This window comes from Myiozetetes cayanensis, unplaced genomic scaffold (genome assembly GCF_022539395.1).
Source record: "Myiozetetes cayanensis isolate MyiCay16 unplaced genomic scaffold, myiCay2020 scf31, whole genome shotgun sequence".
NCBI classification, from domain to species: domain Eukaryota; kingdom Metazoa; phylum Chordata; class Aves; order Passeriformes; family Tyrannidae; genus Myiozetetes; species Myiozetetes cayanensis.
This window is the reverse complement of record NW_026087533.1, coordinates 4,959,440-4,987,057: the sequence shown is the minus strand read 5'-3', so window position 1 is coordinate 4,987,057 and position 27,618 is coordinate 4,959,440. Positions and strand designations below refer to the sequence as shown.

Genomic DNA, 27,618 nt, shown 5'->3' with positions numbered 1-27,618 from the left:
ACGGCAGGAGGCTTTCAGTGCCACAGTCCAGCCGAGCTGCCTGGGCACCTGATCCACACTCAGCCCAAATCTCTAGTCCCTGATGTGCTGAGAGCCACCAGGCAGAGATGTCCTCTCCTCCAGCACTCTTATCCCAGCACAGCTCCTGGTCTGGAGCCTGGCATTCCTGGCCATGCCTGCCTCTCCTGCTGCCCTAGCACCCATCCCTGGAGACTCCCGCCCTGCACCGCCCAGCTCCGGATGCCGGGATGCTCCTGCAGTGCCAGGCAGTCCACCTGACACGCCTCTGCATGGCAATTGCCTCCCAAGTTCCTAATTTGCTCACAGATTAATTACCGTGTAATTAAGTGCTCCCAGCTCCTGCGATAAGACGCTCATTTGCACGGCAGTGCCCGGGCGCGGCATCAGCCCCGGCTGGTGGGATCCTGCAGGTGGGGAGGGGGCCAGGGGGATGCAGGGAGGCCGGAGGACCCCACTGGGTGACAGCCACCCCCTCCCCAGCTGGACCCTGACACGAAGCACCAGGCGACGGCCACGGCCCCACGGCACCACAGAGAGTGAACTTTTATTTCCAACAACGACAGCACCTGCCCCGTGGGGTGGGGATGGTGGGGAGGGCTGGGAGGGGACGGCCACGGGGCCCCGGGGAAGGGGGGATCCCCGGGCAGGGGGGAGAAGGGGGAGCGGCCGCTCGCGTGCACACGGTGCACGGCGTGAAGAAACATCCCGGTAGAAAAGAACGAAGGTCTGAGGGCCTCGACGGCCGGTCCTGCCCCGTGGGGGTGCAGGCGTGATCGTGGGTGAGCATGGGGGGGTGCGCGGGTCCCCTCTGCACCTGCCTCCGGGGGGTGGCGGGAGGAGGAACCGCACGAGGACAGGCGGGAGGCGGCTGCGCCGGGGGGAGCGTGGGCCCTCCCAGGGGGGACACGGCTCCGGTCAGGCAGGGACCCCCCGACGGAGCAAACCCAGCGTTCTCGGCTCGTCCCAGCCCCGCGCGGGCCGGGGGCGGCGGCGATGGGCGCGGGGCTCACACCTCCGTCTGGAAGTCGCCGTCGGCCGCGTCCAGGCCGGCGCAGGGGCTCTCCCAGTCTGCCCGGCACAGCTCCAGCCGGTCCCGCTGGGCGCTGGGCAGGGCGCCCAGCGTCATCGCCTTGAACGTGCTCCATGGCTTCGGCGGCGCGGCTGGGGCCTGCGGCCGCTGCTCCTCGGGGCTGGCCACGTCCTGCGGGGCGAGGAGGAGCTGTGGGAAGTGGCTGGGGACGTGCACAGCCACCCGCTCCACCCTCTGGCCCTGCCCGGGATGGGGTGGGGTAACCCCCCCAGAGGGGGCTCAGGACTCACGTTGGCCGTGCTCTTCTCCCCGCCGCCCGACGAGACGCTCCACCGCTTTTCTCGCTGCGGAGAAACCCACAGAGCTCAGCTCCTGCATCATTCCTGGATGCTCTGTACCCCTCACCCTTCCTGGGATGCCCCAGCCCATGCAGGAGGAGAAGGTGATGGGTTGCAGAGGGGCAGAGCAGGGCAGGACAGGACCCCCAGGACCTCACCTTGGAGGAGCCGGCAGACGGAGCCCGGTACCTGTCCAGCGTGTGGAACTTCTGGTTGAGCTCGTGGTAGAGCTCAGAGTGGCGCTTCCGTGTGTGCATCACCTTCTGCGGGGGAAGAGCAGAGCCTGCGACCATCGGCACGGCCCTGCACCCCTTGGCACAGCCCCTGTCCCTGTCCCTCTCCTGACACCCCACCCTGCCTTCCCAGGGCATCCTGGACGAGCAGCAGGGCCCACTCCACACTCATCACTGGCGTTTTAATCAAGAGCCAATGCTCATTGCTGCCTGGTATAAATCCCCTGTGAGCCCGGGCGCTGCCAGTGGGCCAAAGGGAGTGGGGATAAGGTGGTTCAGTCCCCTCTGATGGCACTCCAACCCTGTGACACCTGTTGCCGTGGTGGGACTTACCTCAAAGTCCAGGTCAGAGTACCGCAACCTCTTCCTCTGGCAGGGGACAGGCAGGAGCGGGGGAGAGGAGACGGAGAAGAAAAGGGAAAGGTCTTTGCAGGTCCAGGATGAGGGAGAGCAAGGTGGGGGGGCTCATGACAGCCCCAAGCCACAACCGGCTTGGGGACACGATGCTCCCAGCCGAGGGGGACACGGAGCTCACCCACCGCACAACCCCGAGCCGAGGGTGGGATTCCAAGGGCGGGCACAGGGGTAACTCATGCACATGCACACGTGCTCTTGCACCACACATGTCCCCCCAACACACACATGCTCACAGGCCACGCCAGCCTCCCCCGCTCACCTCCAGGGACCCCACTTTCATGGCGGAGCCGGGGACGGTGCGGGGCATGGTGCGGCTGCGCTCCGACAGCTCCGAGGCCAGGATCTGCCGCACCGTGGGGTGCTGCTTGAACTGGAGGCCGTAGGGAGCCTTCACCGTCCCGTAGGGCTGGTTCAAGTTCACGTTGACGTGGTCAACCGCCACGAAGCCAGGGTAGGTGTCACCTTCGCCCGCCGGGCGCCCCGTCCCGCCGGGCACCCCCTCGTCAGCGCCGGGACCGAGGGTCCCCTCGTCCCGCGGGAAGGGCTTGAGGCTGCCGGTGCGGCGGGGCAGCATCATGTAGTCGCTCTCCCGGGGGGGCTCGGGGGCCCGGATCCAGCCGTATTCCAGGGGCCGCAGGCTGCTCTCCGTGCACAGGTAGACGGGGCCCGGCGCGTCCAGGCTGAGCTGCTGCGCCGGCGCGTCGCCGAGCTCGCCCAAGCCCGCCACCACGTTGGGCGTCATCTTGGGGACCTGGACCAGGATGCTGGTGGGAGGGATGTTGCCTGGCAGGCTGGAGAAGCCCAGGCCACCCTCCGACGTGGTGTTGAGCTTGGGGTCTTCGTCCCCGTCCAGGGAGATGCGGGACAACGTGCCCGTGATGGTGGCAGGGTTGCAGGTGTTCACCTCCTTGAACAGCACTGTGGGCAGGGAGGGGGTCAGCATCAGCTCCGGGGGGCCCAGGGGAGGGTGAGGAGGCAGGAGTGACCCCCTGGCACGTGCTGCCTGTCCCTCCCAGCTGTGGCATGGTGACAGCCGTGTCCCCATCGCAGAGTGCAGGGGAGACCTCACCTGTCTGACACGCCAGGTCAACGTCCTTTTCAAAATCTGTCTATAAAAATACAGAAAGAGGGGAAAGAGCGAGAGAGAGAGGAGAGAAAGAGAGGGAGACAGAAGGGGAAATGAAGCATCTTGGCCAGCACAGGGAGCGGCGGGGCCTCAAGGGGTCCCTGCCCCAGCAGGGTGACATCCCTGCCAGCGCAGCCGCACTCACCAGGATCTGCACCTGCCCGTTTTTGCAGGAGTCAGGCGAGTTTTCATTCTCCTCGCTCCTGCACCCCCCCATCTGACACTTCACCACATCCTGGACCTGCGGGGACAGAGCCGGTCACGGCCCCGTGGCCAGGGCTGTTCCCCGGCACCCCTCCGGGGCCGCCCCACCTCTCGGCGCAGGAACCCGTGCACGGTGATGATGACGAAGCCCTGGACGGAGTTGAAGACGGCGAAGAGGACCTGGAAGAGGATGGAGCGCCGGTCGGTCATGGCGAGCACGGCCGACATCCAGGTCAGCGCCAGCAGAGGCAGGACCACGCAGGAGCTCCACAGCGATGCCCTGGGGCAGGGAGAGAGGGGCCGGGGTGAGCCCGCCGGGCTGGGCCGACCCGTGACAGCCCCCACCAAGCGTTGCCCCCCCACCCCGCAGCAGCCCCCTGAGCTTCGCCCCGTGCCCCACAAGCATGGTCGGGGCTGGCTGTGCCACCCAGCTGTCCCCTCTTCCTCGGTGTCCCCAAGCCAGCGCTGGCCAGATGCTCAAGGCACTGAGGGCTGAGGGGACGCGTGGGCTCCGGCCCCCCAGGCTGAGCCATTGGCATCACCACGTGTGTCCCTGTCCCTACACAGGCAGTGCAGCCACAGCGAGGGGGCTGGGGGGACGTGGGGCGACCATCAGTATCCCACGGCCACCAGAACAGCAGAAAGGGATTTCTTTCTTATTCAGCAGGGCTGCCTCTACTGGGACCAAACCCCTGGGAGCACAGACCACGGCCGCCAGGGTGGCAGCGGGCACAGCCCAGTCAGCACCCGTGGGGGCTCATGCGCCAGGATGAGGGTCCTGGGGACACTCCTGAGCCTGTGCCCCTCCCACCCTCCCTGCTGCCAGGGAATAGGACCCCCCCTCCCCATCCTTCCCCCATGCCCCAAGCCCAGCGATGACGTGACCTGCGGAAGCCATGCCATGCAGAGGTGATGGGACGCGCGCACCCCGCGCCCCTGGCGCCGCCCCGAGCGCACAGCCTGGCCCCCTGAGCCCACCTCGAGCCCACCCCCGCGGTGCCCAGGCTGCGCTCGGGGCGGGCGGGGGCGCGGCGGGCGCGTGGCGGGCACTAACATGGCACTGCTGGCGGTGGCGGAGGTCATGGCCGCGCTGGACACCACGCCGCACTTGGTGCATTTCAGCAGCAGGCTCCCGCACGGGGGGGGCTTGGAGCTGTGCCCACCACGCAACCCCCACGGCGCCCCGCGGCCAGGACCGGGCCACGCGGGGATGCAGGCGCGGGATGGAGGTGGGGGGAGGTTGGGGAAGGGGGAGAGCAAGGCAGGATGGCGAGGGTGGGGTCCGATGGATGGATGGATGGATGGATGGACGGACGGACACAGGCAAAAAGCAAATGGGAGAAGGAAAAGAGAAAGAGAGAGGGATGGAGAGAGAGAGAGAGAGAGCGCCGGGTTAGTCGAGGGCGGCAGCAGTTGTTAATGATGAGGGGGGTGGCCAAGCGGCAGGGGCTGGGGCGGGCAGGGAGGGGGGGTCTGCAGGGTGCGGACCCCCTTCCCCAAAGGAAAGCATGGGGGTGGCTGCCCCCCCAGCTGCCCCTCCAGAAGCCCCCCAACAAGGGGCTGCAGGCACCCCAGGCTTGGCCACCACCACCCACTGATGTGATGAAATCTGCCCCGTCCTCAGCCCACGGCCGGAGGACCCCCATGCCATGCCCCCGGCGCGGCAGGGCAGGGTGCAGGGTGAGGGGGCACAGGCCCCAGGGACGCCCCTGTGGGGCTCGGGGCACTTACCCAGCTCGCTGCTTTTTGGACTTATCTGAAATGCCGTCGCGGGACATGAGCTTGTTGAACACGATGATGCCGACCAGCATGTTCACCTTGGGCGAGAGCGGCGTGGGGTCAGGGCTGGCACGGGGCCCTCCACCAGCAACCACACGCCCACCCAGGTGGGTTTTTTGGGGGGCTCCAGGAGGCTCGGGGGCAGCTCACCAGCACGATGACGGCAGCAGGTCCCACGAAGGCATAGAGCAAACCGCCCTCCAGCGAGAGCCAGCAGCTGCAGGGGACCGTGGCGTGTCAGGGGACACCCCTGTGCCCATCCCCTGCTCCCGGCTCTGAGCCAGCCCGGAGCGAGTGCCCAGCCCCGTGTCCCCCTGTCCCCACGTACTAGGTCGCTGTCCCGTAGCCTTTGGTCCGTGTGAAGCCAACGGAGACCGCGACCACGAGGGCTGGCAACCCTGGAAAGGGGACACAAGGCTGGAGCTGCAGGGGGTGACACTGCTGTCCCCCCCCAGCATCACCCCTGTGCCAGCCCCCAGGGACGGGGACAGCAATGGGGCCCTTCTGGCACTCCCCGTGGTCTGAGGGTGCCTCGCCAAGACTCCTGGATCTTTCCTCCACTGTGCCTCAGCTTGGGTACCAGGGAGGGGCACACAGAGCCTCCCACCACCCCATCCCAGGCTCTTACCCCATCCCAAGCACAGGAAGCGCTTCCTGACCAGGCGTGTCCGGATCCGGCCGATCACCGCCAGGTAGGACTGCCAGGCCTCCGTCAGCACCCAGCAGAAGGACGAGAGGAAGAAGAAGTGGAGGAAGGCGGCTGTCATGGTGCACACACCCTGTGGGGACACGGGGACATCAGGGGGACACTGCCACGTGCCCGGCACCGCGACGGTTAAACTCCCACGCCCGGCGAGGTTTGTGTCAAAGCCACCAGCGCAGAGGATTTAATCCCAGGATCGAGTTAATCCAAATCCAATCTGCTGCCGGGAGCCAGCAGGGATGAGGTGACCGGCCTTGGATCCCACGGCAGCCCCCGCGCCCACCTGGGGGACCCCAGGAGGGTGGCAGGGGGTTGGCACCCACCTTGCTGAGCATCTGGGACTGGCCCACGAGGATGAGGATGTTGGAAGCCAGGATGGAGACGCAGAAGTTGAGCAGGATGATGGAGCGCTCCGACTTGATGAACCTGCCGCAGGAGCAGCGTGGGGCCGGGCTGCCAGCCTGTCCCCTGTCCCTGTCCCTTGTCCCCCCAAGCTGATGGTGGGTGGGCAGCTGTCCTGGCGCAGGGACAGTGCCAGGCAGCCTGGGCACCTTCTCCCACCTGGGTTATTCCCTTCCCACCACGCTGCATTCAATCTCCCCGATGCTGAGCCTTTGCTGGTGCCGCGCCCACCCCTGTGCTGCCCCCTCCCCACACGGCCTCGAGCCCCAGGTGCCCCCCAGGTCCCCAGGTGCCCCCGGGTCACCTCCAGAAGGCAGCGTAGATCACCAGCAGGGTCAGCAGGGCCATGCAGGACACGGCACAGCCGATCATCAGTGGCACCGACGGGGTGCCCGAGGGGTCCATGGCCTGGTGGGGAACAGAGGTGGGAGGAGCTGAGCCCAGCCCACCCCCCCCAAGTTGCTCTCTGCCCCCCTCTGGGCCCTCCATCCCCCCAGTGGGGACCCCCGGGTGCCAGAGGGGGCTGGTGACAGCGGTGGCACAGCCAAGGCACCTTCCAGGGGACCCGTGCCCATCTCCATGCCGACGGGGGACACGGGTGGAATAGCAATGGGGTGGGGGGGACGCCAGGGGCTGGGGCTGCCCCTCCCCTCCCGGCTCACAGCAATGCCCCACATCGAGCTCTATCAAGCACGGCAGCCCCCTGCCCACACAAACCCACCCCCAGGGCTCTGGGAGGTGCTGGGGGTTGCAGGGACCCTTCCCCTGGGCTGGTGGGAGACACCCCCCACCCTCCAGCGCCCACCCCATCCTAGCAGGGTGCAGGAAATGCTCCCTGCCCATCCCCACCCTCCTTCAAGACCCCCCACCTCAGCCAGGCTCCCCCAACCCGGGGGTCACCCCCATCCCCATCCCCTGTCCCCACCCTGTCCCCACCCTGTCCCCTACCAGGTCTCTGGGCAGCTGGGCGAGGACGGCGAAGGTGGCGAGCTGGCGGCACTGGCATTTGGTGTGTGCCGGGAGGGTCTCCAGGGTTTGGCAGCTCTCCGTGTCCCAGTTTCCCAAGCCAGCATCCCTGATTAATGGGGGAGAGCGAGGGAGAGCAATTTGAACTAATCAAACACAGCCCCTCGTGCCTCTCCCGAGTTAACCCCTTGCTGGCCCCTTCCTTGCAGGGGGAGGCAGGTGGGGGAACCACTGCCAGAGGATCCCCCCGAGCCCCTGGAGTTGGGGATGAAGCCATCCCTGCCCTGCTGTCCCCACCTGCCCTGGGCTGATCCTCCTGGGAGTGGTGCAACACAAAGCCTTGGGTTTTAATCATCCCACACAGGTCTGGGGAGGGGGGGAGAAAACCACAGAGCGGGGGCCAGGCCTGGGAGAAGGAGGGGTGGTGGGGATGGAGGGGGTAGAGGGGGGCAGGCAGGGACAGCCCCAGGAGCTCCCTGGCACCCATGTCCCCTCCCAGATTGGTGATGCTCCCCTCCCTCCATGGGGACCCCTCTGCCTATGAGGTCCCCTCCCATCATAGGGATCCTTCCACCATGGTGACCACTCCAGTTATAGGGACCCCTCCCTCCACAGGGACCCTCCCACCTTGGGGACCCTCTAGCCACAAGGACCCCTCCTGCCACAGTGATCCTTCCTGCCATAGGGACCCCTCCTGAGGGAGTAGGGAGGGGGTGCCCCACAGTGACACTGTCCATGCACAGGGGGAGCAGCCACAGCTCCCAGCAGGGCGACAAAACCAGGAACTGGGTCTGTGGGACAGCTGGGGACTATCCCCAGGGCCAGGCTGAGACCTGCCACACTCATCACAGCCAACACCTCCCCATCAGCATGGGGGCACTGGAACCAGTGACCCCAAATTGCAGAGCACCCACAGGTACCTGGGCAGGGGGGCTGGCACTGCCACCCCCCTCCCCGCAGCGCTGCCCCCTCCCCCAGCATGCCCTACTTTCCCTCGCTCCTGCCAGCGCTAACAAATCACATCTGGCACTCCCGCGGCTCCGGGGCCGCATCGATCCCGTGGGAGCTCAATTCACCCGTGTCGGTGGTGCTGGGAGGCAGGAAGGGAACGCCCCTGCTCCCAATCCCTCCCACCAGGCCCCCAGCCCAGCCCCATCCCCCAGCCAGGGTGTCCCTGTCCCCCCCGTCCCTCACTCACGTCCTCGAGTAGTCCCAGGTGACGCACTGCGGGTGGGATGTTCCCTGCGGACACAGGGACAGGTTAGTGCTTCACCCCCAGCCCTGCTCCCAGCCCACCAGGGGAGGTGGCCCTTGGGGACCCACCCATGTGCCCCAGCACTGGCACATCCTCCCCATAGGCACGGAGACCAGCACTGTGGCCGTGAGCTGGGAGCTGGTGGCCCCTGCCCGGCTCTCAGTGCCTGGCAGGACCCACGAGGTGACAGTGATGGGACTGGAGGGTGGCACTCACACTGATGTCGTGGGAGGGGAAAGGGACACTCATGCTGGTGACGCAGGAGGGCTGATGATGAGGAAGGGTAACACTCACATCGCTGATGATGTGGGAGGGGGACACTCACGGTGACGCTGTGGGACAGGGACACTCACATGGATGACGTGGGACAGGGACACTCAGGTTGATGATGTTGATGGCATGGGAGGGGGACACTCACATTGATGATGTGGGAAAGCTCCACCAGCACGAGGGGCTCCGTGGGCCTGGTCGGTGGGCGCACTGTCACCGTCAGCACCTTGGAGGTGACGGCCAGGGGGGCCCTGCAGGGGGGGACACGGGCTGTGACATTTGGGGACACAGCGGGGGACACAGCGGGCAGCCCCACTCACCTGGGCGGGGGCAGGATGAGCCCCAGCGTGCGGTACAGCACCGCCCCGATGACGAAGTGGGACGACTCGTCCGCTTCTGCAGAGAGAGGCACACGCGTGTGCTCAGCACCGCCACACGCGTGAGAGCACACACGTGTGATGGAACACACGTGGCACACACGTGGGCTCCCAGATGTGCTCATCCTTCCAGATGTGCTCTCACTCACGCACAGCCCCAGACATGCCAGCACACACATGTTCACCTGCATGCACATGCACACCACCCCTGGGTATGCAGCCCACACACACATGTGTGTGTGTGTGCTGGGCCAAACATGTGTGCTCTATGTGTGCTCACATATGTGCACAGCACCATCGTGTGCACGGTCACACGCGTGTACACACGTGCACAGCACCAGGCGTGCCCTCCCACACGCATGTTCACACCCCAGCCCCAGGCTCGGGCCCCTGCACACACGTGTGCCCTCTCACCGGCAGAGGCGAGGCTCAGCACCTCCCTGGGGATGAACAGCTTGTCCTCGGAGCTGCGGGCCCAATCCTTCATGCCCCGCCGCCCCTTCATGGGGAAGTTGATGTCGCTGGACACGGCGGAGACGGGCTCCCGCTGGATGCTGGTCACTGGTGGGGCACAGCGGGGTCACCACCGGCTCCCCGCGCCCCCCGGCACCCCACACCTGCCCCACTGCTCACCCAGGTTGTCCGTGACGATGAGGGAGCTCTGGAAAGCCTTCAGCGCGTCCCCGACCAGGTGGATGAAGTCCTCCACCACCTTCATCAGGTGCACGGAGCCAGGAGAGACCTGTGGGAGGCGGAACAGCTCCAGAGATGGCCGGGGACATCCCCCCCACCACCAGCTGCGTCCGTCTGTCCCGTGCCACTCACCTGCTGGGCGTCCTCCCACTTGTCCCGGTTCTCAGCGTCCACCATGTAGCTCACCACCTGGAAGAAGCGCTGCGGGGACGGGGCTCAGCGGGGCTGGGGGCGCGGGGACTGAGCGCCGCCGCCCCCTCCCCGCTGTCCCCCCGCCCGCTATACCTGCACGTCCTCGGAGGACGGGGTGTAGGTGGCCCTCTTGAAGGTGTCGGTGACGTTGCGCAGGATCTCCACGGAGAAGAGCAGGTCCCCGCTGTAGTAGGTCTTGCGGGCCATGAGCTCCAGCAGGCTCCGCACCACCTGCGACATCCCCTCCCCTGCCAGCACCCGCTGCCCCTTCGCCAGGTGCTCCCGCAGCTTGGATGGGGTGGGGGGGACATGGGTGTCACTCACCCCAGCAGCGCTCCGTGCCCCTGGGGCCCCTCCTCATGCCCAAAGCCCAGGCAGTGGGGACAGCACTAACTGGGGCAGCAGCAGGACAGAGGGGGTCTGGTGGGGGGAGGTTCCACAGGGGTCTGGGGCCATTGTGGGCGCCTGAAGGGTGTCCTTCCCATCCCAAAAGCCATTTCCCAAGGACACGGGAGCGCAACTTGGATGGCGGTCCCCCCTCCAGCTCTAGGGCTGGAGCCCCATTCCAAGCCCAAGTCTGGGAGTGTTCACGGGGGTCTGGGGCATCCTTCCCAACCAAAGAACCATTTTCTAAGGACATGGGAACACAATTAGGACTGGGGTGTCCCCTCCAGTTCCAGGATAAGGTTCCTATTCCCAACCCATGGTGGTCTGGGGGACTCCCTGGGGATCTGTGGGGCCCTCTCTATCCTGAGAGACAATTCCCAAGGACACAGGAGAGCGACTCGCCCCAGCCCTAGGGCAGGTTCCCCTTTCCCAACCCCTGCCTCAGTTTCCCACAGGGTGCCCAGCTGTTGAAGCTGCTGGGATGCCAGGGATGGGGCAGAGCCCCAGGAAGAGGGTGGGGAGGGCAGGGGGGGCTGCGCCAGAGCGGGCACCTACTGAGAGATGCAAGTATCGGTACTCGTGGGAGATGCAGCGGGCGAAGCTGGGCACACCCCAGTAGGCCACCCCGTGGGGGCTCAGCAGGCACCGGCGGCTGGCAGACCCTGCACAGGAGATCTGGGTTTGGGGCTGGCACGGGAACCGCCCTCCTGGCACCCCGATGCCATCCATCACCCCCTGCCCTTCTCCACACTGGGGGAGTCTGGGGATGCTCGACCCCAAAACCACCTGCTGGCCCCTGCTCTGCTCCAGGTGGCTCAACCCCAATGCCACCCTCTGTCCCTGGGGTTGGGGGTCCTCGACCCCGATGCCACCCACCACCCATCACCCTGCACCAGCGTGGGAGTGTCTGGGGGCACACGCCCCTCACCTGTGGCGTTGGGGGGGCATTTGTTGTAGATGATCTCCCCGGCTGCCGTTTTCTTCCAGGTCATCAGCATGACGTACTCGTCCTTGCACATCTCGTGGTAGGCTGGGCGTTGAAGAGAGGGGTGGGGGTCAGGAGCAGCCCAGACACAGGGGTGGTGGGCACTGGGGCGTGGGGTACCCCATACCTGGGCACTTCTTCTCGTTGCAGGTCTTCACCTCCTCGCCCGTGCCCTCGCAGGGGTAGCCCTGCACGCCGGTGCCCTCGCACATGCGGAAGCGGCGCTGCCAGCCGGTGTCACAGGTCTTGGAGCAGAGGCTCCAGTGGTTCCAGGGACCCCACTTGCTGTCTGCTGTGGGGATGGGGACACTGTGGGACACCCCGCTCCGCACGGCAAGTGGCACCCGCGGGGACAGGGACAGGGCACCACCGACGCTGCCCCATGTGACATGGATCGAAACACCACAGGGTGTAAAATCCATGGCTCAGTGATTTAAGTCTCTTTCAGACCAGACTGGCATCCTGGCGCAGATGCCCACCGTTCCCTGCCGGCATCCACGGGCACCCGTGGCGTGCCCACCTCCCTTCGCGCCTGCCACCGATGCCGCCACCCCTCCCACGAGACAAGGAGGGGCTCAGAGGACTGGATGAGGACCCTGTGGTCCATCCTTCGGCCTGACTGCCCTCTTGCCCCACCCCCAGAGCCGGCCCCAGCCCCACCAGCCACCCTATGTGCACACACGAGAGCTCACACGTGCTTGTCCGCCCAAAGCACGGCAGGACCCGTGGCCACCCGGCACCAAAGGGCCCCCGGCGCGAGCAGGGGGCGAACCTTCAGCTGAGGTGTGCCTGGTGCGAGCAACCAGCGCCAGACGGGGGTGGCTGCTGCTCCCTGGCAATCCCCCGTCGGCTCCTGCTCCCCTGCAGTGGAGGGGGCTGGCGGCACCCTCGTGTCACCGGCGGTGACACCGCAGGGCCGGACGGCCGGGCCGCGTGCCGGGTGCCGCGCCGTGCCCCGCCGCGCCGTGCCAATCCCCCCGCTCCCCCCTCCAGCGCGCGGGGCCTCTTACTGGGACAGGTGGGGTTGGAGCACTCCCGGGCGTCGGCGTGGGCCCCCCGGCACTCGGCCCAGCCGTGGGCCGAGACGCTGCACTTGCGCGTGCGCTGCTGGGTGCCGTTGGCGCAGGTGACGGAGCAGCGGCTCCAGGCGCCCCATTCCAGCCACTGCCCTTCCACTGCGGGGACAAGGAGGGCGGCGTCAGCTCCCACTGGCCGGCGGCCGCGCGGCCCCGGCTCGCCGGGATGCACACCGGGCTCTCCGTGCAACGGGTCCAACCTACGGGTGCGCCCACTCGCCCCAGGCCGAGCTCAGGCAGCGCTGAACCCTGCCCCACACGGGGGGACTGTCACTGGGGCTGAGCCCCCAAAACCGGCTCCACCACCACGGCCACAGTGCTGCATGGCCACGCTCACACTGGCGAGCCCGGCACTGCTCCCACCAAACACGGCAGCCCTGGAATCGGTCCTGCCGAACTCAGCATTCCTGGTATTGCTCTCCACCAAACCCAGCATTCCTGGCATCGCTCCTCACCAAAGCCAGCATCCCTGGCATTGTTCCCTGCCAAGCCCGTGAACACCAGCAGTATCTCCATGGGGCTGCCGTGGCTAAAGCCACATGCCATGGCACGTCCCTGCCAGAGCTGTTGCAGAGGAGATGCCCCTTGTGCTCCCTCTCAGCTCCTGCGCTCCTTCCTGCTCCAAACTATCTGCTGGCCTCCCCGCCTCACACGTGGGGTCCCCACAGGGACACCAGCCCTGACATGGCGCCCCTGACCATCACCACACAAACCCCACAGGCACCGACACGGCCACTCCTGGCACACGGGACGAAGGGATGGGTGGCGCTGCCACTCACGCATGAACAGACCCTGCAGCCAAACCCCTTCGCTGTTTCCCAGCACCCCAAAAATGTCCCTGTGCCACCAGGGTGCCAGTGCTGTGCCAGCCACAGCAGATAGGCAGGGAAGGAGCCAGCTCCTCCACGGCCCCCAGGCTGGACCCATGCCAGGGGCTTGAGACCCTGGTATGGCTGACAGAGCCGTCTCTTCTCCCAGATTTCCAGCAGCAAGAGGAGGGTGCACCCCATGCCACAGCATCCCTGTGCCCCTGGGCTGTCCCAGCTCCCCACGGCGGTGCCACCCATCCCTCGCAGCGCCGCAGCCCTGTGCCGGGAGCACGGCCCTGGCGCTCGGCTGGTGCCATGTCCTGGCGTTCCCGGTGGGAAGATGGAGCATGGGGAGAGGGAGGGAGGTACTGACCCGGGCAGATCGCGATATTGCAGGGCTTGGCCTGCAGCTCGGGGCCCTCGCAGGCGTTCCCTCCGCGCCGCGAGGCCACGCACCGCCGCGTCCTGGTCCTGGCCCCTCGCCCGCAGGTCACCGAGCACAGGCTCCACGGGGACCACTCCTCCCACGCGCCGGGAACTGCAACACAGCACAGCGCCACCGCTGCCGGGCTCCAGCCTCCCCCTCCCGCCACCGAGGGGTCCTGGCCACGGCAGACCCCTCATGTCCCGTGGTACAGTCGGGCATGGCCCCCGGCACTGCCTGTCCCTGAGCCGGCAGCGGTGCTGCTGCCACTCCCTGCCCTGCTCCAGCCTCCCTTCTGCAGTCCTGGCACCGGCGGCACATGTTTCCCCTCCACCCCACAAAACAGTCCGGCTCACCCCAAACCGCGTTCAACACACCGAGCACGACCTGCCCCTCACACCTACGGGTGCACCTACCTGCCCCTCACACCCAGGAAAGGAGCAGGGACCAGTGTGGCACAGGAGCATCCTAAAGGATGCTCTTCCATGACTTCTGGTGTCCTTGGAGTGCCAGGACAAGGCTGCAACTCCCTGGTACAGAAGGGAACTGGGCACCGGGTGTGTTGGGGATGCAGATCCCTTGAAACATCCCAGGTTTGGTCAGGGCAGTCTGGTTGCCACTGCAGCACCCTGAGGTCCCTCCAGTTCCCAATATCCCACATGAGACGCGCAGACACCACCACAGACCAACGTGAGACCCTCAGCATCCTGCCTGTGACCTGCTTCGATGCCCTGAGCAGCTCAGTCCCCTCCTGCCCCACGCAAATGGGGACCACCCCAGCAGACCAGGCCAGTCCTCAAGTCCCCCAGGCACAGGCTCCAGCCTTTCCTTCCTCCCCAGCACAAAGCCTCGGGGACACATCCAGGGGAAAGCCCTGAGTTAGCCAAGGAGGGCAGACAGAGAGGGGCCACCAGCCAACCCCCTCCAAAGGCAAATCCACGGCAGCAGCACCAGTGACAAGGCAGCAGGGTGCAGGGCACCCATTCCAGCCGCCTGCCAAGAGAGCAGGCAGGAAGGCCTGAGGATGGAGGGATGCCAACAGAGTTCCGAGCAGCCCAGTGCGGGGTGGGCGCCGCGACCACACCGAGCCGCCCTCATCATCCACCCCACAGCTCCACGAGCCCCAGAGACGCTCCAGCAGCACACAGCCCCCCTGTCCCCACCCACCCGCAGGGCCCAGCCCACACTGGGCACCCTGAGGCAGTGGGAAGCCCCCCCGGTGCCCCCGGTGCCCCCCGTACCTGGGCAGGTGGCGGTGTTGTTGCAGGCGCGCGTCTCCCGGAGCAGCCCGCTGCACAGCGTCCCGTACGGAGACGACACGCAGGAGCGCGTCCGCACCTGGGAGCCCTGCCCGCACGTCAGCGAGCACACGCTCCACTGAGACCACTCCTCGGCCGCCGGGTCCCCTGCGGGAGACAGGGAGCCTGAGAGGCCGGCGGGCACGGGCACGGTGCCACGGGGGGATTGGGGTGACACCGAGGGTGTCAGCGGGGCGAAGGAGCCCACCCTGCCCTCTGGGCCCAGCACCAGCTGCACCTGGAGAAGGGACTGGGGTGTGGGATCACACCCAGCATGAGGCAGAGCGTCCACCCCGGGTGGTGCAGGCAGGGCAGGCAGGGCAGGCAGCAAGGGCAGGGCTGGCAGTGTGGGCAGCACAGGCAGCACAGGCAGCGTGGGCAGAGCGGGCAGCCCGCCACGGCTCCCCCTCCCCACCCCCATCACACATTGACATTTACAACAACCAGCTCTTATTAAGGTTGATGATGTCTCTGAGGCTCTTGGACAGGCCAACAGCAGAGCCCATCCGTTTAAATTAAACAGGGATGTATGGAGGAGGGCTCCAAAGGGGGCCATTTGTCCTGCAGACAGGCAGGACGCAGGGTCCGCGTCGCCCACGGCGGTGACAACGCGCTGTGCCTGCTCTGTGTCACACGGGGACCCCAAGCCTGGACTGGGTCACCACTGGGGTCAACCCACGCTCAGCCCAGGAGCTCCCAGGGGGGCAGGACCCCCGTGAGCACCCGGGAGGAGATCTGCATGCCAGGCACACAGAGCAGAGCCAGGGCCCATCCATCTCCCACTCACCTCCGGGCCCTCTGCCCATAAATCAGGGGGGGCCACGGAGGGGGGAGCAGCACAACTCAAACCACCCAGATGGATTTGCCAAATAAATACATTTGAACGAAACAATTAATGGATTTTTGTTTGCTTTACAACCCTCGGAGGAAGGTGCAAAAGGAAAAAAAAAAATTTATAAATGGAGTAAATTAAGTCAGTTCGTGGGCAGGGAGTTAAAAGGAGCCGCTCCATCTCCAACACCCCTGCCCAGGCACCTGAGCCCAGTGTCACCAGTGTCCCCTGCCCGTCCCCACGCTGGGGCAGTGCTGGTACCTGTCTGGGCCATGTAGACACCTGGTTCATCTGCTGACCGTGGCCACTGGGTCTTCACCTTCTGGTTCTCCTCGACCGCATTGCCTGGAAGAGGGAAGCGCTCCAGTGAGAGCAGGCAGGGGACAGGGATGGGGACAGGGATGGGGACAGGGCCACCCTGGGTCAAGGGACATTGCAGGAGGATACAAGGATGCCTGGCCCCACTGCTGAGCACTGCATGGCATCCCTGAGGGTAAGAGATGGTTGAGCACAACTGAGCACTCTCCCAGACCCCCAAACACGTGTCACGGCTCCCCCAGAAGTGTCACCCCCAGTCACAGGGGCTGCAGCTGCAGCACAGCCCTGAGTGGCACGTCCCCAGTGCAGCCAGGGTGCCTGTACCCCTGCCATGCCAGGCAGAGGTGCTCTCCCATCCCCACTTATCAGCTTGCTGCAGTGAGGTGGCACAAATTTATGGCTCGGCTCACCAAAAATAACAAGTGATCCATCAAGAGCACTTGGCGTGAAATTAACTGGCATGTGGAGGGCTCGGCGGGGGACGCGGTTGCAGGCGCAGGGGGACGCCTTCCCTGGCCTCCCCCACAGCCCCCAGGACACCTCCTGTCCTCCAGCAGGGTGCCTTGTCCCCAAATCGGGGTGCAGGATGCTGGTGAATTCCCACAGATTCACTCCACAGAATCCACATCCACACTGCCGGCAGATGTGCCGTGGGAGGCAGCAGGGGATCCCCTGGGCACCACTGATGATATGACCCCCCAAAACACCATGGGGACCCCGCTGCTGTGACAGGCAGGAGAGCAGCCAGGGATGGCACAGGTGCCTCACTGAGCTGCCTGGCACTGCCAGCCAAGCACGGCAATGTCCCCAGGGGACAGAGAGGAGGTGACATGGGGACACCTGGCACTGGCAGGGAGCCCCCAGCCACGCTCCAGGCACAGGGTTGGAACACAGAACGGGGACAGCCCAGCCCTAGCAGACAGCACAGGCTACTGTGACACTGATTGAGCTGTAAAACAGACCCAAATTTACCGAGTTTTGCCTTAACCAATGGTAACCCTGCGAGGCTCCTCACTGGCACCACCAGCGCAGCCAGAGACACTCATATCCTCCCTGTGGGCATCCCACCCCATGGCTTCGGGTTCCCAGTGGCATGGGAGACACAGGGAAACCTGAAGAGGCTGAGGAGCTGCCCAGGGGAGGTCTGTCTGGCCACAGGGCTGAGCTCCCCCTGGGGCTGCCCACCCCCGGGAGCGACACGGCAGAATTACACCCGGCACGGCGAGCGCCCGGGGAAACCATAAATCCCGAGGATATACGAGAGCGTTCTCCTGGGCTGTGTTCAACAGAGACACCAAATTCAATTTCCTTCAGAGAGCACTAAATCCTCGGCTGTCACCGCGGGGAGGTTGTGGTTAACCCCAGCACCGCACCCCGTCCTGTCCCAGGGGTGCCCAGCACCCCACACCAGGGCACAGCTGCCGGGTGCAAGGGCAGGGGTGTTCTTTTGGGAACCTCAGGGGTGTTCTTTTGGGGACCTCGGGATGAATCCCAAGGCCAGTTATGTCCTTGTCCCAGCATCACCTCCCTGGGGGTTGGTTTCTGAATGGATGATGGGTTAGGATCCCAAAAACTGTAACTGCTTGGCCTCGATGTGGCAGGTTCTGGGGGAGCGTACCCCCCTCCAAACACCCCCAAAGAGAGGAGTCACCCTTTGGGGTTCTCTGGTGGGGGTACACCTGCCCAGACCCTGCAGCACCAGGGCTGAGTGGCTGAATACGCCCAAAGTTCCATCCCCATTCCCACACCCATCCACCCATTCTTTCCTCCCACGTTCCTCCAACCACATCCCACCCACCCTGCCCGTGGGAGAGCCCCTCCCCGGCGGGGATGACGTGGTGGACGGGGGACCCAGGGGGTCAGCGCCGTGGGGAGGGTCTGGGCGGGCGCCAGCCCCCCACGTCGCCGCGGCGGAGCAGAACCGGTGAGATCAGCGCTGGGCGCCCGCCAAGCCTCGGCTCACAGGCGCCATTCAGCCCCCCGGCCCTGCCTGCCACCGGCCCCCTGAAAGGCGGCCATTCTCCGCCCCGCGGGGGACGCCAGGTGGGACCCCCTCGCTGCATGAAGGGCGCTCTGTGCTCCGGCCCCGCGGTGATGCTGGTGGGTGCCCGGGGGGGACGGTGGCACGAGGGGCGGCCGAGGCAGAGCGTCACCCCTGCGGCTCTGGCACCGCAATAACATCGAACCTCCGGGCGCTCCGGCCTTTAATTGAATGTCAAACGTAATTTGGAGGAGGAGTGGGAGTTTGCGCTGCTGCTGTTGCAGCTGGAGAGGCGGCATGTGGTGCCCTGCCAGCTCTGCAGGGACACCCCCTCTCCGGTGCTCTGAGCCACGCTCGGCGTGGCCAACCCCACCAAACCACCCGTGGGGATGCGCCAAACCCCCCGGAGAAGCATCCAGCTTCTCCATCCCATCCTGCATCCCGCTGCTCCCCAGGCAGCCCCCGGACAAAGGGGCAGCCTGACCTTGGGGATGGCACCTGAACTCGGCACTGAGCTCTTAGTCATCCATGTGGAGTTGAGTTTAAAGGGGAAAAAAAAAAGAAAGAAACCTATAAACTGAAATCAGCTCAGGCAGCTCCCCTCGGGATGAGGCGATTTAGAGCCCTGCAGCTGTAACGGACCGGGGATTTAGTGGGGGGATCTGCCCGTAATGACATTTAGCTCCTGAAAGAAATGCTAAAGCCCAATGAAATTATATGTACACCCACAGCCCAGCCCCGCCACCTAATCTGCCAGATAAAGACCCCACGCAGCCAAGTCGGGGATTGCTCCTGCCCGCGCATCACCCGGGCGCAGCTGCGCGGAAACATCTGGCCCAGATGTGTCCCGAAATCCCCGTGTCACCCCGCTGGGCTTGGCACCGCGGGCACAGGGAGCACCCAGGAGAGGCGGCCCCTGCCCCGGGCAGCCCGATCCCGGTGCCCAGCACATGGGTGAGCGCAGCTGCTTCATCCTCACCCGACGTTCCCACAATCCCGTAACGAGCAAATGGCCTCATTCCGCCTGGTTAATAGCCCGGCCGCCGTGCCGTGACATCCTGCCTGGAATAACAAGCGCCCGGGCTGCAGCAGTCAAGGGTAATTTGCCACGGGAAAGGGTCATTTTACCTGCAAATTGTTTTCCACGTCTCCACCAGAGCAGAGCGGGTCAGCTCCTGCTCCGGGCTCACAGCCCTGTGCCGGGAAGGTGGCAAGAGAGGCCATGGAGCCACACGGGCTGTGCCAGAGTGCCCGTGGCATCACCCAGGGTCACCATGGTGGCAACTGGCACCCAGGGTCGGTGGGATCATGGCAAGGGCAAAACAAGCTGCAGCTCTGCCAAACCCAGGCACTGCTCTGGAGTAAACGTGGAGCTGGGGCGGGGCACAGGATTCATCCCTTGCACGGTGTCCATGCTCCATGCACATGCCCAGCTCTAACCCTCCAGCCTTGGACAGTGTTGACAGGCAGGATTCATCCACTGCCCAGCTTCCCTGCTCCATGCAATGACTTCCCTGCTCCATGCCCCAGCGCCCAATTGGCACCCTCCATCCCTGTGTAGGGTTAATGGGCAGGATTCATCCATTGCAGACTTCCCTGCTCCATGCCCAGCACCCAGTTGGCACCATCCAGCCCCAGGAGGGTGCTCAGGCAGCATCCACCCATTGCACAGATTCCCTGCTCCACGTGTAGGGCCCGACTGACACCCTCCTGCCCCGTGGAGCGTGCGTGGGCAGGATTCATCCACTGCCTGGCTTCCCTGCTCCACGCCCCGTGCCTGACTGGCACTCCCTTGCCCCAGGGAACATGCATGGGCAGAATTCCCCCGTTCCGTGACCCCGCTCCACGCGCAGCACCCCTGCAGCAGGGGCTCCATCCCCAGGGCTCCTCCCCGAGCCCCACTCACCGTGTGGGACCTCGGGCAGGTCGATGTCGTTGGCATTTGCAGAATGCAGGTCGGTGGGGCAGCAGTCGGGCTCGGTGGGCGGCGGGGTGGGCGCTCTGGCCGCGTGCCGGGTGCCGTTGCGCCGCGGCGCCGGCGGGCTCTCGGCCTGGCAGCTGCAGCCGGCGTGGGTGAAGCCACAGCGGCGGGCGCCAGGTGCCTGCAGGCACTCCTCGAGCCAGCGGCACAGCACGCTGCAGGTGAACTGGCTGGAGTTGTTGTTGTTGATGAGCAGCACCTCCACGAAGCGGAACTCCAGGGCCTGGGGGGCCAGCAGGCGAGGGGCCGCCTCGGGCTCGGCCGCCAGGCACAGCTGCACAAAGTTCTTGTCGAAGTGGAGGAAGGTGAAGGGCCCCGCGTCCTCGCACAGCTCCAGCTCGGCGTCCTCCTCCTCCTCCTCCTCGGGCCGCTGGCGGGAGGGCGGGGGGCTGGCGGCCTCGCCCCGGGGGTCGCACGTGTAGTTGGCCAGGTAGTGGTCGAGTGGCAGCACCATGGGAGAGAAGTGGGTGCAGACCTGCTCCTCCCGGTTGAAGCGGAGGTAGAGCGAGTACTTGGTGGGGTCGGGGTTCTCCAGGGTCCAGGAGCAGCCGGAGGAGATGGTGGGGAAGAGGTCCTTGAGGGAGAAGGAGCCGTAGAGGACGCCGGAGGCCAGAGCGGAGCAGGCGCTGGGAGCTGGGTCGAAGCCCCGCGTGAGCCACAGGAGAGACGATATCACAGCCAGTAAGAGGGGACCAGCAGCGGTCATCCTATGGCATTTGCCCTGAGGGGAGACAGACAGACAGATAGACAGACAGACAGAGGCTTAGCAAGAGGCAGCTGCTGCAGGCAGGGATGTCCCATCCCTCAGGCTGTGCCAAGGAGTCCTTGGGCTGGGGACCGTGCAGCACGGACCAGGGACTTCACCCCAAATCCACCAGAGCAGAGACCCAGCTCCCACCCCCACAGACCCCCTGCCTTAGGCTTGCCCACCAGAGCCGGCCAAGCACAACCTGGGCAAGGAGCCACCAAACAGTTTCTGCACAGACAGGGCTATAAAAGCCCTTGGAGTTATTTCTGGAGCCCGGGAGCACCACGGGGTCAGGGTGCAGCCCGGGGTGATGTGCTGGGGGTGCACAGGCACCCCAACAGTGTGGTGTCCCCCCACCCGCCCTGCGAGCCGGGCACAGCGTGAGCAATCACTGCACGAGCACGTGTTTCTTGGACACCTCGCCGGGCGTGCAGAGCATAGCCGGGAATAGCTTTTTAATACCTCATTAATAAAATAATGCACGTGGTGGCCTTATTAAGTGAGACCGGAGCACGGCTCCTCAGAGGCCGAGGCCGCCGCGCGCGTGTCGGCACCGCTCAGCCAGGTCAGCCCGTGCCTGGGGCAGCGGGGGCACGGGGACAGCCCTGGGGACAGCAGGGGACGTTCAGGAGGTGGGCACAGGGACGGATGCCACGGCAGAGGTTGATTCCAAAACCACCCAAATCCCCGCTCCCCTCCGCCCAGCCATGTGTTGGGGATGCCGCGCGCTTGGCACGGCTCGGGGATGCTCTGATCCATCCTCAAACAACATCTCCTGCTCCTAAATCACCCCTGGCCGAGCCCGTGGTGCCAGGGCATCCCCCAGCTCATCGGGAAGACGGAGCCCTGGCTGAGCCTGTGCTGGAGCCACGATGGGCACATTAGAGAGCTAAAAATATCCCAGTTCTCATGCAACAGGCTGGCACTGGCTCCTGCCGCCCCGGCAGCGCGGGGGCTCGGTGCCGGCATCCGGCCCCTGTGCCAGCGGCACGTGGGCATGGGGAGAGAGGGGCTGGGAACGGAGCCAGGGGGAGCAGCCCAGCCTGGATGCACCCCAGTGCAAGCAGGGAGATCTGGGGCCAAGGAAAACCCCGTTCACCCGTGGTCACTTCCACCCCTAAAAGACCCCAGGGAATTCAACAGGAGATCCAATGGTAACAAACTCCAACAGCAGCAGCAGTGGGGAGCCAAGGGGCAGCTGGAGTGGGGAGCCCCACGGGCATTCCCCACTGATGCTCCCCAAGCAGCCACCAAGTGCCCCGATGGGGGAGGAGGAGGAAAAGGAGGAGGAGAAGGAAGAGGAAAAGGAGGAGGAGGAGGAGGAGGAGGAGGTCAGGCAGGGACACGCTGCCGCTCTGCAGCGAGCTCCTGGGGCTCCCGCAGCCTGGCAGGGACACAAGATGGAGCTTGCTTCCCTCGCCTTGGAGCAGCGAGCAGGGATGCTCCGGCACCACCATCCATCCATCCGTCCCTCCCGGTGCCCAGCCGGTCACTGGAAGGCTCAGCAGGGATGAACACAGCCGGGCAGCCCCTGCCTCACCTCCCTGGCCTCCCCACATGCATGATCCAGGTGTTCTGGCTGACAAGGAGCCTCCTCTCAACCCAAAAACCTGGCAGGGCTTGCAGCTGCCCCAAGCACAGCCCCAGGTCGAGCTGCTCTGGGTGGTCAGGGCTGAACCAAAGCTGAGAGAGCTCTCTCGGCACCAGCCCCGCTCCCTGCAGCGCTCGAGCTGCTGCTGCTGCTGCAGTGAAAATATTTCATTGAGCTGCACGCTGGGCTGAGGAGATATTTAACATCTGGGGCACCGAGTCACCCAGCAGGAGCTGCTGAAAGGAACGACGAGGGGTCACTGTCACCCCTACCCAGCACCACGGTGGGGACCTCACACCCTGCAGCATCACTGTCCGTGTGCTCTGGCACGGGGCTGGCATCACCCCTCTGCCTCCAGAACAACCTCAGTCCACACGGGGAATGAACCACCCGGCGCCGGTGACCGCATCCTGACACGGCTGGGGGGGTCCCTGGGGGCAACTGGCAGTGCCCCAGGGACCTGCTGCACCCACAGCCTGGCTGGGGAGCAGACGCTGCTCCCCGGGGACGGCGATGGCTCCCGGAGCACGGCGGGCACAGGCTGGCACGCTCGCCCGCCGCAGGCGCCTGCTCCGGCCCCTTCCATCTGCCTTTGTTCCCGCCCGGGCGCAGGGAAGGGGTTGGGTTTTTAATTAAAGCTTTTTAAAGAGCCATCACAGAGCTGGGAAGAGGCCGGGCGGAAGCGACATCCCGGGGCTCCACGTCCTCCTCGGAGCGCGGTCCCTCTCCCTGCCCTGCCATCACATCCCTCCTGGCTCCGGGAGCAGCAGGATCCAGCCGGGGCTCGGCTCTCCCTCGCCGCGGCACGGCACTGCTCCAGGCCAGCCCCGCTCCCGATGCACAAACAGGTTGTCTCCCTAAGGACATTTCATCTAAACAGGGATTTTGGATGGGTCCTGGTCCAGCTCCATCCTCCTGGCCAGTTCCTGACCAAAAAATCCAAGAATAAGCCAACCAGCCCCAAAAAAGTGATAAACGGGCAGCACTAAACCCCCGGCATTAATAATCTGAGAGACGATTAATGGCAGAGTAAAGGAGATTTGGGGTTTGAGGGACACGGTTTTTAACCCGACTGTTCTCTTAATAGGCTGTAGCAAGTACACAATCCACGGAAAAATTACATGATCCATGAGGATTCCTAACACGAGGATGCTCCGGACAAAGACAAGAGGGTAAGGAAGGGCTGGGGAGTCCTGGGTGTTTATCCACAGCTGGAACAGCCTCACTCCCTGCTGAAAGGCTATGGCATCTGGGGAAGAGCAGGTTGGCCGATGGCACGGCACAGCCATGTGGCTCCATCCCATGGGAACACATCCCTGCCTGCCCAGAGGTGACACCGACAAACACAGCACCATAACGAGCTCTTCCCGCAGTGAGAACCCCTGACCCTCCAATTTCCAGGCTCTTCCCTAGCAGTTCAAAGGCATCCAGGAACTCCAGAGCTGCCATTGCCACCTCCACGATCAGCCCTCCCAGCGCAGGGACCCCCAGCACAGAGCCGGGGTGTCCTGGGCCCTCCACGGCACCGGCACAGCCCCTCCACCAAGGAGTTCTCTCTGTGAGCACCGCTGGGAAGAACTCCACTGCCATCCCAGCCTCGCCTCCCAAAAAACACAGCTCCCTGCAAGGCGCGTGCCCGCACAGGGACAGGGGTGTCCGTGCTGCTCCCACCCACTGCGGCACAACCCCCCCGGCGTGCAGGACCACGCGGGCCCCCCCTCGGTGCCCCCACGTCTCCCGTGTCCCTCTGGCTCCCCGGCGCGCTGCCACGGCCTCTCCTGGAGCCGGCAGGCTGGCAGCGGTGCCGAGCTGTAATTAATGGTGCCGCTTTGCCAATCCCTGGCGCGGCCTCGCGAGCACTGGCACGCACAGGCCTCTTTATTTATTTTACTTAACTGCTGTTGGTAAAACTCCACTCCAAAAGCAAGGCCGAGAGACAGCACAGAGAAATCTCCACCGGGATTAGGGATTACGCTCTGCCAGGAAACGACGTGTGCTGCCTCTCCCTCCTCGGCTGTGGGGGTCCCTGGGGGCAAAGCCCCCCCTCCGCTGCAGGGCACCTGCAGGGGCTGCAGCAGCCACGGCTGTTCCTGCTGCTCTTCTGCAGCCTCTTCCAAGTAGTTTCCATGTCACTGGGATGTGGCTCCCTCTTTTCCATCAGCTCCATCCTGCAAAGGGGTGGAGGGCTGGGAGCCCCAGGAGACTCCAAACGGGGGTCCAAATCACAGCGGTGGCAGCAAGATGTGTGCTCATCCCAGAGGGGGATTTTCTTTGTAACCCACCATCTCATCCAGACCCAGCCCTGCTGGGATCTTCTGAGGTGCCCTGGGAAGGACAAGAGGCCTGGCTCCATCCTGCTCTTGGAGGACATCAAGAAGGAACAGACAGGATGAGAGCAGGGGGGATGCGATGGCCCTCATGAGCACCGAGGAGTTACAAAGCTTCTGACATTTGGCAACCGAGCTGGGTGGCCCCAAGCCAGCCCCATCCCCATTAGAGGACAGATCCGTGGTAGGAAAGGAGTTTGCAGGGCCTCAGTCCAAATTCCCATGGAGAAGTGTTGAGGCATCACAGGACAGTTGGTGGCTCACCCCATGGTTCATGCATCCATCCTTCCATCCATCCAAGCATCATCTTCCTCCAGGCAGGGGGACATCCTGCAGCCCCCACCCAGCCTGGAGAGTGCCCAGCCCGGGACGTGAGGACTTGGCAGTGATGGTAAGAGCCTGGGTGAAGGAAGTCCCATCTACTCCCATGGCTCTGAGCAGGAGGTTGGTGCCAGGGTAAAGCTCTTTGCCAGCCATGAGCCCACCAGGAAGAGCCCAGCACCCCCAGCCCCACCACCAACACAGCAGAGGTGTCACTGGGTAGAAGAGCTGCACTACCAGCGGTCCTTAGAGGCATTCAGAAAAGCCAGAGAGAGCCAGGAAGAGCCAGCAGTGTGTCCCAGATGGTGCTGGAGCACCTCTGCCACGGGGCTGCTGGTCGGAGAGTGAGCCGCCCGCTGTGCCGGCTCTGTGTCCATTTTCCCTCCAGCAAAGACCAAATTTGTAGGATCCTGGCTCCTTGCAAACTCCATGGATCAAAGTAGGGTCTGGTGACAAGGCTTGACAAGCAACTGGGCAGGCCTTGAAGAGGAGCTGCTGCCAGGCTCCGGGCTCCGGCACAGCGGGGCTGGCACTGCCCTACAGCCAACTCCAGCATTCACTGCCATCCACACCATCCACCAAGGAACCCTGCTGGGACACGGGGCGCTGACCCTCCCTGGTGAGAGTGGCCAGAGAGCAGCCAGGTGGTGGTGACAGTGACAACAGCCACGCCACCCCGCCCCTCTCCATGGATGCCAACCCACAGAGCCGGGTGCCCCTGCATGAGCCCCCCTTGCTCAGCCATGGTCGTCAAGGCAGGGAGAGGTCAATCCCCAACAACTGCCCCAGCCCACTGGGAGCAATCCCAGTGCCACAGCTCAGCTAGAGCACCATGCCACCGGCTCCACGTGCGCCCCAGCCACCGGCAGCGCCCGGCCCGAACCCCCGACCAGCCGCTCCACCACAGCCCAGCCGGGCCACCCCGGGGCCACCTCCCCGCGTCACCGGCGGCCCCGGCTGCCAGGCGCCAGCCAGCACAGCCAGCAGTGACATGACCTAGAAAAGCAAAGGGTTGTTCACACGCCGCGCCGCCGCGAGCCCCCGGCGCGGCCGTGCAGCCGCGGTGCGGAAAATCTCCCCGTCCTCAACAAGTGACCCGCGCGGGGCACACGCGTGGGCACACGTGGCACCGCTCGTGCCGCGGACCCCAGGGGCTCGCAGGCCCCCCGGGAAGGGATGCAGCTCCCCGGCTACCCCCTCCTCCAGACCCGGTATGCCACCTGCATTCCGCACGTGCCCGTGGCGGCACACGCCGGGCGCCCACGTGTGCCCTCCTGCACGCCCACGGTCCCCGGGTGCCACGGCACGGAGGCTCCCCGCAGTTCCCCCCCGCCGCTGGCACCGAACAAAGCCCCCACGCAGGGGTGAGCTGCAAACCCACCCACCCGCTGCCGGGGCTCCGCCAACACACCTGCCCACGCGCCCCGCTACGCGCCGAGTCCCCAGGGCCCTGCCCAGGGGTGATAACGTGGGGCGACCACCCCGCCGAGCACCCACGCGTGCCAGGCTGGCGGCACACGTGTGCCCACGCCAGGGCTGGCAGAGGTGCCAGCAGGCAGCCCAGCACCCACCCGTGGCCTTGCTGGATGACACACCACAGCACCGCGGTGCCACACGTGTGCCCGGCAGCACACATGTGCCCACCGACACGCGTGCAGCCCCTCCACCGCGGGGCTGCCGGCGCCCTGGCACTGCCTGTGGGGAGAGAGCAGCACCCCGGGGGAGAAACAAGACCCCACGGGGGGCAGAAGCAAGCTGGGTGGGGGACCGGTACCTCAGGGGAACTGGCAGCCCCGGGTGGAAGATCGGCAGACCGGGGAGGAACCGGCAGCTACCGGGGCGAGGGGGACCGGTAGCCCCGGAGGAGGGACCGGCAGCTCCCGGGGAAGGGGGGAACCGACAACCCCGGGAGAGGGGAAACCGTCATCCCCAGGAGGGGGAACCGGCAGCCGCAGGAAGGGGAACCGGTGGCCCCGGGAGGGGAGGTTTCGGCAGCCCGGGAACGGGGGACCGGCAGCACCGGGCACGCCGGCGCTCACAGCCAGCCCCGGTGCCGAGCCCTCCGCGCCGCCGCAGCCCCGCGCAACTTCCCGGCAGGGCCGGGGCCGCCCCGGGGATGCCACTGCCCGCCGCGGGCACCGGGCACGGGGCACCGCCGGTACCGCGGCGCGGCTGCAACTCCCGTTCCCGCAGCCCCGCCGCCGGGGCAGGAAAGTTGGCCGGGGTTGGAGCTGGAGCCGGGAGTGCGGGGAAGGGGGGGAGCACGGCGGAACCGGGGCTCTGCCAACCGGCAGCACCGGCCGCCGCATCCCGCATCCGCGGCGAGCTGCCGCCCCCGCTGCGCCGCGCCGGGAAAGGCGGGGGTGGGGGAGCACACCGGGGAGAAGAGGGGTGTCGGTTCACCGGGGCAGGGGATTGTCGGTGCACCGGGGGGTGCGAAGGAGGTGAGAGGGGGTCAGCGGGCGCCCTTACCTGCGCTCCGTTAGCAGCGCGTGTAGCCCCGGCGCGGCGCGGCGAGCAGCGGGCTGGCCATC

General features: G+C 65.7%; 1 protein-coding gene across 6 annotated transcripts; it reads right to left on the bottom strand.

Annotated features, from left to right (window-relative positions):
- Positions 1 to 545: 545 nt before the first annotated feature.
- Positions 546 to 27,618, bottom strand: ADGRB2 (adhesion G protein-coupled receptor B2). Of its 6 annotated transcripts, none has more exons than XM_050326383.1 (32): positions 27,557 to 27,618; positions 20,023 to 20,818; positions 16,079 to 16,162; positions 14,929 to 15,093; positions 13,637 to 13,801; positions 12,389 to 12,553; positions 11,506 to 11,670; positions 11,322 to 11,423; positions 10,949 to 11,055; positions 10,100 to 10,294; positions 9,947 to 10,015; positions 9,755 to 9,863; positions 9,536 to 9,682; positions 9,065 to 9,140; positions 8,893 to 8,995; positions 8,418 to 8,461; positions 7,202 to 7,328; positions 6,558 to 6,661; positions 6,175 to 6,277; positions 5,777 to 5,927; positions 5,477 to 5,546; positions 5,299 to 5,365; positions 5,101 to 5,186; positions 4,424 to 4,522; positions 3,478 to 3,649; positions 3,311 to 3,406; positions 3,109 to 3,148; positions 2,299 to 2,957; positions 1,956 to 1,991; positions 1,548 to 1,652; positions 1,342 to 1,395; positions 546 to 1,222 (listed from the first exon to the last, which is right to left on the bottom strand). In XM_050326383.1, the coding sequence occupies exons 2-32, from the start codon at positions 20,801 to 20,803 to the stop codon at positions 1,028 to 1,030; spliced, it is 4,641 nt and encodes a 1,546-aa protein (XP_050182340.1). In that variant the 5' UTR covers positions 20,804 to 20,818; positions 27,557 to 27,618; the 3' UTR covers positions 546 to 1,027. The 6 variants fall into 6 exon arrangements, with proteins under 6 accessions (XP_050182340.1, XP_050182341.1, XP_050182342.1 ...); XM_050326384.1 differs by having other exon boundaries at positions 11,506 to 11,667; XM_050326385.1 differs by lacking the exon at positions 4,424 to 4,522.

What these genes read in the sequence shown, in the direction of transcription:
- ADGRB2 (XM_050326383.1), bottom strand. Translation starts at nt 20,803, where the DNA reads ATGACCGCTGCTGGTCCCCTCTTACTGGCTGTGATATCGTCTCTCCTG. An exon ending in ACCTGGGACTACTCGAGGAC is followed by an intron (nt 7,329 to 8,417) that starts GTGAGTGAGGGA and finishes CCCATTAATCAG; the next exon opens with GGATGCTGGCTTGGGAAACT. An exon ending in ATCTACGCTGCCTTCTGGAG is followed by an intron (nt 6,278 to 6,557) that starts GTGACCCGGGGG and finishes CTCCTGCGGCAG; the next exon opens with GTTCATCAAGTCGGAGCGCT.